Below are 10,653 nucleotides of genomic sequence, written 5' to 3'. Positions count from 1 at the left end.
TTTCATTATGTCTTTCTCAAAACTATTCGGCCACGTAAAGGTAAAATATTATTAGGTAACTCAGGAAATGTAAATAATTCATCTGTACAATTAAATGTGAAAATGATAAACGAAAAACTACATAAACATAATAATGTTTGCATGATGAATACTCGTGTTATGAAAATCAAGGTGACACATATGTGGCATAATTGTGTGAAAATAAAATACAAATAATTTTGTAAAGAATATGTCTTTGTCATATTTCCTCTTCTATGCATGTTATTTTATTTTTAAGAGCGTTTAAAAAAAAAAAAACTCGCTAAGCCACGCCCCTTTAGTGTCGTTCACAGGAAGTTGGTCTGCTCCGCGCTACTTCCGCCCGAGAGCCGGAACAGTAGCGTGAATAAATGAATGTAGTGCGGCTGCAAATGAAACTGTATTTTATCGTTTGCTATCTCTAGGTGAGTAAACCGACACGTTGATATAGTTCAGTTTATCCGCCTGTTATCACCGGTTCTGTGGTTGTTCTGAAGGTCTTCTAATGAATGTTGTCCGTCGCAGGTGATGCAGAGCTAGTGTCTCACTCATTCTCAGGTAAACATCTCAATAATGACACAAATCTGCTCTATTCACTCTTACTAATGTCTTTTCATTTTACTGATTTGACTTTGCGGGCGATTTTGTGTCGGCATTTCCTTTTTATGAGTATATTTCATTCAATTTGACAGTCGCTCAAAATATTATATCATAATTTTCAATTACGTTATTGTAAGCGACCGCTTACTATCACCGATTTTGTTATTATTATTATATAATGTGTGTTAACACATTATTTTGATGGTCCCTTTTGAGCATTCTGTTGACAATAAGTAACTTTGCACCTACATATCAACTAACTCTCATTAGAGTATTAGTAGCTTTATCTGATTAATATCTGCTAATGTTTTTGTTCTGGTCTCTTAACAGACGATCTTCTGACTTTAAGTAACTTTGCAAGCACATATACCAACCGTAACCCACACCTAATGCTCTAATGAGAGTGTAATGTTATTTACAGTCAACCGAATGTATTAAAAAAGGATCCATCACAATAAAGTGACACCGTTATTGTTACTCATTGTTACTCATAAGTTATGTGCCTGTCCAGAAGTGGACTTTATACGTACAAACACATTTGTCTGTGAGGTTGTTAAGACTTCATCTCCGATGTTTGACCAGTGAAAGTCATTAGAAGTGTTTGATTGATCAGGTGTGTTGGAGAAGAGCAGTAGGTGGTCATCATGGGTCTGTTGTCTGACCCCAACCGCAGGAAAGCCCTGACCGGCCTCCTGACCCGCCTCAACACACCCATATGGTAGGTGTCTGACCTCTGACCTTTTGAAATCATCACCGCATGTTGACTCCTTCACTGTGGCATCACTTCCTTGTGTGTTCTCCATGTCTCTGGTGCAGTGTTGTGTGCTTCCTGGCGGCTGTGGTGTGGTTCATGGGCCTGGCGTTCGAGCCCTTCACGCTGCGCTCGTACATGTCTGAGAACGCCATGGGCTCCACCATGGTAGAGGAGCGCTTCTCCTCCGGGGAGCGAGCGCTGGCCCTCGCCAAGGAGTTCGGCGCGCACAAGAGGAAGGCCGGGTGAGCATCACACTGGAGTCACTGCTGTGTGATTGAAGCAGGGTCAGTCAGTAATGATGCTGGTCGTGTCTGCAGGGGGATGCCGGTGGACTGGTTAGTTAAAGCCATGAGATCCAGAGGACTGGAGGTGTTCACCCAGAGCTTCTCTCGCAAGCTGCCCTTCCCCGACGAGAACAAAGAAAGATATGTGAGTGTCTGTCTGTGTTATTCTCTCACCAAACTACTGACTGTAAGCTTAGTTTGAAATGCTTTTGCATATGCATACAGTTATTTTATATGTGTAGGCATTTAGACAAAATGCAAGAAGTCACTTGCATACTTTAACTCAAACATTTCTGTGGCACGTCCTGCTTGTGCTTTTCAAACCTGTTCCAGCGGTCAGCATCTCAAGGCACATCCCATAATAAACAGGAGAACTTGAAGTTTTATTCTAGCTGATTTCACGTTTACATTTTACATTTGTTTTCTTTAAGAATGGATGAATTTGTTTTGTTTTTGAAGTTTTAAGAAAAATGTGTGCAAAAATGTATTGCTTTATTTTATATATATATATATAATTTTTTTTTATTATTATATTTTTTTCAATTATTAGAACTGTGAGATTTTTTTGGTTCTTTAGAAAGTTATACTTCCAAATCAATTGTTTTCTACATCTAACATTCCCTAAGCAAGTTATGTCTATGTGTAAGTATATTATTTATTATTCTGGGCATTTTTCAGTGAATAACAGGACGGTTTTATTTACAGACAATATAGATGTGTCCAAAACAGTTCAGGGAGTAAATCAAATCTGAAGCAAGCATGACCTTTTATGTTCTGTATATTCAAACGATTCAGTCAGAAGATTAATTGCATCCAAAATAAAAAAAGTTTTTGTTTGCATAACATATATGTAGGTGTGTTCTGTGTATATTTATTATGTTTATATAAATACACACACAGACAGTATATATTTATTAAAAAATGTTTACATGTGTATATATATGTATATGTGTATATATATAAATATATAAATATATATATATATATATATATATATATATATATATATATATATATATATATATATATATATATATATATATATATATATATATATATATGACTTAAATTACAAATAAATATATTTAATATAAAAACATAAAATTTTTCTTAAATATCCCTGTGTGTGTGTATTTATAAACATGAGAACACACACATATATTATGTAAACAAAAACTTATTTTGGATGCAATTAATCTTTTGACTGAATCGTTTGAATATACAGAACATAAAAGGTCATGCTTGCTTCAGATTTCTGTTATTCTAATAATTGTGCAAAACTGTCTAGTGCAACAAAAGTACAGACCGTGCAAATGATTTTCCCAAAATACAGAGACAATTGGAGAGTGCAGTTGATAATCAGCGTGTTCTGTTCAGATGGTTCGAGGCACGAATGTGTACGGGATCCTGCGAGCTCCTCGCGCTCCTCGGACCGAGGCTCTGGTCATCACTGCCCCCTGCAGTCCTGGAGACAGCAACAACCAGGCGGTCGCTCTTCTGCTGGCTCTCGCGCAGTATTTCAGGAGTGAGACCCTTTCTGAGCACGCTCTGTTATCAGACTCAACCTTGATTTCTATCAGTCTTGCATGACAAAGTTACAAAGCCAATCTTTACTTTAGTTTTTATTCCCTTAATATTACCTAAATATAATAATACTCAATAATATTAATAAAAACCCATATACCGGTAAGTAAAAGGTTTCTTTGGTGCCTTTAAAAGTTGCATGAGTTTGAAGATTGAAGATTTGCCCGTTATTTTGGCTTGTTGACTACTTTTACCTTTAAAGATATTTTGAAGGTTCTTCTGTAAATTAGCGAGTAACGCCACACATGTAACGACTAGAATATTCACGTTTGTGTAATGCATAAAAAAAGTTAATGTTTTTAAATGTCAGAACAGCAGTTTAAAGCCTTATGAAGTGTTTTTTGTGTTTTTTAAAGATTTTTATTTGCCGTTTGATCAGCACCAATCAGTCTAAAATGTAAAAAAAAAAAAAAAAAATTGAAAATTTGACATTTTGTTCAAGAATGTTTTTAATAAATGTAATGCATTTTCCATAACTGTTAATTATCATATGAATTCAGTGTTTAAAATTTGAATTAAGTATTGACCTAAACGTATTCCTCTGGTAAAATATCCATGAACAGATGGCTACTTACAGCCTTCTGTCTTTGTTTGTAACTGCTTAGAGCCACCAAGTGTCCAGGCCCTGACAAAATATAATGTTTCTCTTGCATAGATAAAAAAAAATCTCATTGCATTTAAGAATTATATCCATTGGCGTAAAAGTAGCCACTCTCACTACCGAAGTTATGTATGGATTTGAAGATGCTAAATTACAGTTTTCATATTTGAACTTGACTTGATAATGCTTAGTTTGGGTAAACCGCATAAGACTAGTGCACGAAACAAATACTGTAGATCTAGATGGAAGCCAAATCAGAGCAATAGATTTTGATTGCATTGATGCAAGGATTCCAGTTGTGTTTGCTTTAGTTTGGTTTTGTCCCCTTCTTCTTTAAAGACCAGGTTTACTGGGCCAAGGACATCATATTCTTGGTGAACGAGCACGATCTGATCGGCACGCAGGCCTGGCTGGAAGGCTACCACCACACGAACATCACAGGTGTGTACAGGTCAAGCATTAAAAATGACCTAAGATTTGAACACATTCCCGGTTCCATCAGTGTTTATGTATCCGGTTCTCGCTCTTGCTCAGGAATGGAGTACTCGCCGCTGCAGGGTCGCGCGGGGTCAATTCAAGCCGCCCTCTCATTGGAGCTCAGCAGTGATGTCATCACCAGCCTGGACCTGGTCCTAGAAGGACTCAACGGTCAGCTGCCCAACCTGGACCTGGCCAACCTCTTCTATGCCTTCTGTCAGAAGTTAGGAGTCCTGTGCACCATTCAGGGAAAGGTGGGCTTCTCACGCACAATGAACTTACTACAAACACAAGCTCAAGCGTCTAAACTACTTTGAATCTAATCAATAGTTTTTTTCCAAAATAACACATATAATATACCCATTTTCTATTATAATTATTATTATAACGACACACCATCCACTAATTCCAAACTGTGAGTTGAACACTAAACATATTTTGAGGAATGTTTTGATCATACAGTTGACGGTAGCCATTGGCTTCCATGGTATGAACAAAAATGGATGGCTACCGTCAACTGTTTGGTCAGCGACATTCTTCAGAGTATCTTCTTTTGTGTTCAGCAGAAGAATGAAACTCACACAGATTTGGAAAAACTTGAGTCTTAAGTCCTCACAAGCTGGCTTTGATGTAAAAATCTGAATTATGGAAATTTATAAAAATGTATTAGGGATGCACCAAATATCCGGTGGCTGATAATACCAGCCAGAAATATATATTTAATAATACATGCTTTTGCATGGGACTGAATAAAAATAATATATTGATATTTAAAATTAAGGCAACACTGTACAATAAAGTCACATTAGTTAAAGTGCATTAACTGTTGATCTTTATAATGCATTAGTAAATGTTAAAATTAACATTAACTTAGGTTAATAAATGCTGAAAAAGTATTGTTTTTTTCTAAGCTCATGTTAAATAAAGTAGTTAACTAATGAACCTAATTGTAAAGTGTTACCAATATCAATATAAATTCTGTCCTATATTATGGTTTCTTTCAGTAAAAGTGTGGTTATTTTTAATTGGCCTGTGTTTTTTATATTGAGTATCATTAAAATTGAGTTAAATAAAAAAGTATTGCAAAATTACTTTATATTGTTTAATAAATCATTGCAAGGCATTTTCGGTTTTGGTTTTTGTCTAATTTTTGGTTTTTCCCAGAATTTTTATTTTGGTGCATGCCTAAGATTTATGTCAATAGATTTACACAATGGGTTTAGTTTATGAACCAATTAGCCTATAAGATGCAAACAATGAAAACTGCCAAACCAGTTCAAGTTTGGTCCACAAATGAGACTTGCTCGATCAGAAAACCGCCCAATCTGGCAACACTGTTTCACTGAACCTGGCTAGCGTTGCTGCTGATTGTGTGTTAGCTCCAGAGGAATGACTGGGACACGGCTGAGGGCTACACTCACGCGGCGCAGACCATGATGCTGATGGTGTTGAAGCAAGCTTGTGGACGGTCCTGGGGAGACCACGGCCTCTTCCTCCGCTATCACATCGAAGCCGCTTCCATTCGGGGCATCAACAGTTTCAGACACTACAAGACGGACATCACCACCATTGGCAGGTTCGTTTTTGCATTGCACAGGAAATTAGCTGCGATGCATGAAAATATACATCCAAGAGCCATGACCAATGCTAACCACTTTCTGATATTGTTTGATCATGCATTCTTCTTCTGTTTCACAGGTTGCTGGAGGGAATGGTCCGTAAGCTCAACAATCTCCTGGAGCGTCTTCATCAGTCGTATTTCTTCTACCTCTTGCCCTCTCTCTCTCGGTTTGTCTCCATTGGCTACTATATGCCAGCGTTCGGCCTCCTGGCTGTCATCTTACTGCTTCGAGTATCCTTCTCAGGACTGGGTCATTCAGATTTTTAATACAAGGGGCAAAAAAAGGAAGTAAAAATCGTATTTAAAAACTTTGGAGGCAGATTTTCACTAACTAAACTCGAGGAAAACAAGAAACTAATTTAATTTATACAAATAAATAGAAACTAGGACATGGAGTATAGATGAACGAATCATTTAAATAAAGTATTTGATTTCAACTTTTTTTGACTGGAGAAAACTCTAGTCGTTTTAATAGGAGCACATTTCCCCACACAGACAGACTTCAGTGTGCTTCTTATATCGCTACAGACGCTGAAGGACTTGTTTTATAAGATGGACCCTCACAACTTTTACAATTTCTTTCAAAAGTCTAATGTGGCAATAAACTTAAATCAAGTCAAGTCATATATCACTACTTCATTGACAGTCAAATGTGACCACAGCTTAAGCTGCTCCATGTATTTGCATGTTTATGAACCACTGGGTCATGCAGTATTTCCGAACATTACTCTATTTTGTTATAATCCTGAGTGTGAGCGCAGGCGCTGGATCTGTGGGTTCATCTGGGAGCACCAGCTCTCACAGCAGTGGATGGAGTCACTGAAGCAGAGCAGGTCAGTCTCTTCACATTAGATGTTTTTGGATAAATATCTTATACCGGAGAGTGGGATAAGTTTTTGCATGCTTTCAGGATCTCTGTTGTCAAGTAAAATGTACATAATTTACATATTAAATACTATATGCTGCACTTCTGAAATGTTGCCAAGAGCTAAAACTGTAAATGAATTCCCGCTCGTGTAATTAAAGGTTATGGCGTTAATTTGAAGTCTAGCTCCATTCTGCTTAAAAATGCACCCTTATCAGGAACCTGTCAGTCCCCGATGAGTAAAATTATGTTTTAGTCCAATGTGGTAAAATTAACAAGTATTTTCAGTCAAAAAACTCAACATAAGGGTTAATTATGTTTATTTTTTATCAAAGCAAGATAATAAACATGCTGTATTTGATCCAGTGATGGAAGCCCGGTTGACGTTGTTTCTCTGTTTCTCTGCAGCCGTCCAGTCCGGGTGTGCTGACCGTGTTGACCCCGCTGGTCATCAGTCACCTGACAGGTGTGGCGCTGTATCTGCTTCCTGTTCATCTGCAGGAAATGGCTGTGGAGCACTTCCCTGTGTCTGAAACTGAAGCTGTGGTGCTCACTGCTATAGCCATCTACACCGCAGGCCTGGCCCTGCCACACAACACACAGCGGTACACACACACACACACACACACACACACACACACACACATAATACTGTGTTATATGTTTACTCTCCAGCATGGATCATGTGTGTGTTTGTGTCTGTGGCAGGCTGCTGTCTGGAGAGGGCACGGAGCAGGGCTGGAAAGTGCTGAAGCTCACAGCTTTGCTCTATCTAGCGGTGCTGTTGGGCTGCACAGCTCTCATTAACTTCTCTCTGGGGTTCATCTTGGCCATTACACTGGTGCCGATCACCGCCAGCATCACGCCGCACATGCCCAAGTATGCACATCTCATCAAATAATCACTTATTTTTGTCAAGCATGCTCTAAAGATACTCTGACCCAATTTTGGTGCGCATTAGACAATTTGTTGCATCACAATATAAGCATTGAGACATCCATAATGAGCATCAGATTTAATAACATTCCTCTGATGCAGAGCCCGTAAAGTATTAACAGTGAAAACATAAATAAAAGATAATCACAATATTTTCTACTGTAGTTTGCACAATCTGTAGTGATAATGCATGGTCACATTATTTTATGAAAGAGAGAGATTTTTTTTAGTTTTTTTTTTTTAACAGAAGTGATCTGGTGACAGAAATTGATTGGTTTGTGACAGGAGAATGCATCAAAACAAATTCAGTTTGGGTGATAGGGCTGTTTTTGGTGTAGCGCCTGAGCAAAATCTCATAGGAATCTACATTTTTGTGATATCAACTTCAAATTTGGAACATAACTTGGGTAGACATATGGCTTTGATTTCGTAGTGTTATATATTGTGAAAGCAGGACACTTGGCACTAAAAACTAAAATCTAAAAAAACTCAAATTTCATCCTGTGAAAGCCATTTCAAATTTTCTTTCAAAATCAATAAAAAGAAAAGTAAAAAGAATAGAGAACGCTAGTGTTAGGGCCATCATTTTCATAAAAAAGACAACAAGTAGTCAGAATAGAAATAGAATAGAGAGTACAAGTGTCAGATAAAGATGGATAGCCATTTCTTGAAGATGGAGTATTTGGAATGATACTATACTCGTCAAGGTTAGTCAGGGTTCCATATTTTGTAAATGTTTTTTAATAAAAGTTATATTGTGTCAAAAACTGATATGTGACAGAAGAATGCATCAAATGTTTTGGTACAGTGCCTAAACAAAATCAAAATTTTTGTGATAACTTTTGAACACAGCTTGCATAGACACATGGCTTTGATTTAATAGCAATTTTAGATTACAAAATATTTAATACAATTTGTTTTATATAAAATACAATAAAAATGTTGAGTACAGTAAATTCTTTACAATCAATCTAAACTTCTATACCTATAAAAAATGCTTAAACTTCAGCAAGAGACCAACATGAGGTCTGTTTTTTCAGAGCATTAATTTATTCAAAAACGGGGTTGATGGTTAACAAGTTAAGGATCAATCATTGGTAAGAAGTTATTACTATAGGACGAAGTGTTATTGATTCTGTATATAATAAAAACACCTGGAAGACAGGGACTGTTTCACACACGCCTCTAATCTCATGTTGTGCTGTGTGTGGTGTCTGTTAGAGCTCTGAGCGCTGTGGTCATGGTGCTGCTCAGCCCTGCCTTCACCATCCTCTACTGCGTCTTCATCTACCAGGAGCTCATCGAAGCCCCCGTCAGCATCGGCGAGGGATGGATGCTCTTCCTCTCGGTCATCTCGCAGGGCATTCTTGATCACGCTCTCTACGGCTCGCTCGTATATCCACTCCTAGCCCTTTTCATCTATCCCTGCTGGCTGATGTTCTGGAACATTCTCTTCTGGAATTAACCTCAAGCAGCTTCAGGTGGAGCGCTTTTTAAAACGAACCCCACTTTGTGCCAATCGTGAAGAGTTATCTGCTGTTAGGGATTGGCAGGAGGAAGATCTCGGAGGATAAAGAGGATTTAATGGTGTGGAATCAATGATAAGAGTACTTTGGTGTTTCAGTTTTGGGGAAGGGATTTGCATGAAGACGTGTGAAAGCAAAAAATGTCCAAATCAGTAGAAAATAAATGTAATATTGCTACCACATGTGTGGACATAATGGTTCTGTTTTTTTTTACCTTATAATGGAAAAGGCTTTGCATTGTTTGACATTTTTGAAACTGGAAGCTTATATTTAATATGGTTTGATACTGAAAATTGTACAAAAGGATTGTTACTTTAATTCAAGTTAAGCTCTTGTAATTTAATTCTCTGTGCATGTTACAAAAGCCAGAAACAAGATGAAAACTCAACCGTAAAGAGTTTCCAAGACTCATCTTCTTCAATGCATTATATCAAATTTAATTTGTTTCAGGCAACACTGGATTTATATGCTCTGATGAGTTATGCACGTAGGTCTTTGAGTACTAAATGTAATAAAAATCTTTGTGTGCATTTATAATAAGCCTTCCCACATCTCAAGTGTTAATAAATGGGTAATATTAATACAATTTTAATAAGCTTAGTAAAACAGCAGTAAATTTGACCTGTTGTGGGAGGAAAGATCAGTCAAGCCACTAATGAGAAGCTCCATTGTATGATGTTACAGCCTGTTAGTTGGTCATTAATGAACAAGAACTGTCCATGTTATGAGATGTAATGGAAATATTACTAATTCTGATCAATAAACCGTGTTTGGATCAAGTAACTGATTTGAGGGATTCTTTAGCAGATCTTATTCTAATACGCCTGGATGAACAGAGGTGGATGGTACTGTGTGCCTGTATGTTCATGCACTGTACTGAAATTTGATATTAGAGCACACAAAGAAGAAGCAGGTCAAAGAGGAGGTGTGAAATATTTTTGTCATATTTTTACACTCTTAAAAATAAGCTCACTCTATATGAAAAATGGCAAAAAATAAAATAAAAAAATGATGGTGTAAGAGGCTGAAAAACATCAGAACAAAACAAACTAGACTTCCTGATTAAAGCTGATTGGAGATTTATACATCATCTGAAAGCTGAATAAATAATATTATTATATAAGGCAATATTTTAACGAGATACAACTTTTTGAAACTCTGGAATCTGAGGTTGAGAAAATCATCTTTAAAGTTGTCCAAATTAAGTTCTTAGCAATGCATATTACTGATCGAAAATTATGTTTTGAATTTTTCGATACAGCAGGAAATTTACAAAATATCTTCATGAAACATGATCTTTACTTAATATCTTAATGATTTTTGACATAAAAGAAAAATGGATAATTTTGACCCCATACAATGTATTTTTGGCTATTGCTACAAAGTG

The 10,653-nt window shown here is 36.9% G+C and overlaps 1 protein-coding gene across 1 annotated transcript; it reads left to right on the top strand.

Annotated features, from left to right (window-relative positions):
- Nucleotides 1-319: 319 nt before the first annotated feature.
- gpaa1 (glycosylphosphatidylinositol anchor attachment 1) lies at nucleotides 320-10,049 on the top strand. Its single transcript, XM_052549328.1, has 14 exons — nucleotides 320-443; nucleotides 544-576; nucleotides 1,232-1,336; nucleotides 1,435-1,614; nucleotides 1,690-1,801; nucleotides 3,034-3,181; nucleotides 4,181-4,282; nucleotides 4,376-4,572; nucleotides 5,698-5,894; nucleotides 6,017-6,170; nucleotides 6,701-6,772; nucleotides 7,213-7,409; nucleotides 7,513-7,683; nucleotides 8,962-10,049. Exons 3-14 carry the CDS (start codon nucleotides 1,263-1,265, stop codon nucleotides 9,203-9,205), a joined length of 1,848 nt encoding a protein of 615 aa, XP_052405288.1. The 5' UTR covers nucleotides 320-443; nucleotides 544-576; nucleotides 1,232-1,262; the 3' UTR covers nucleotides 9,206-10,049.
- Nucleotides 10,050-10,653: the final 604 nt, after the last annotated feature.

Source organism: Carassius gibelio, chromosome B2 (assembly GCF_023724105.1).
Source record: "Carassius gibelio isolate Cgi1373 ecotype wild population from Czech Republic chromosome B2, carGib1.2-hapl.c, whole genome shotgun sequence".
NCBI classification, from domain to species: Eukaryota; Metazoa; Chordata; class Actinopteri; order Cypriniformes; family Cyprinidae; genus Carassius; species Carassius gibelio.
This window is presented reverse-complemented; position numbering and strand designations above follow the sequence as displayed.

Bases quoted from the DNA above. Each gene is read 5' to 3' on its own strand.
- gpaa1 (XM_052549328.1), top strand. From the start codon at position 1,263: ATGGGTCTGTTGTCTGACCCCAACCGCAGGAAAGCCCTGACCGGCCTC. The intron at 1,802-3,033 runs GTGAGTGTCTGT...TGTTCTGTTCAG, and splicing joins ACGAGAACAAAGAAAGATAT to ATGGTTCGAGGCACGAATGT. The intron at 3,182-4,180 runs GTGAGACCCTTT...TCTTCTTTAAAG, and splicing joins TCTCGCGCAGTATTTCAGGA to ACCAGGTTTACTGGGCCAAG.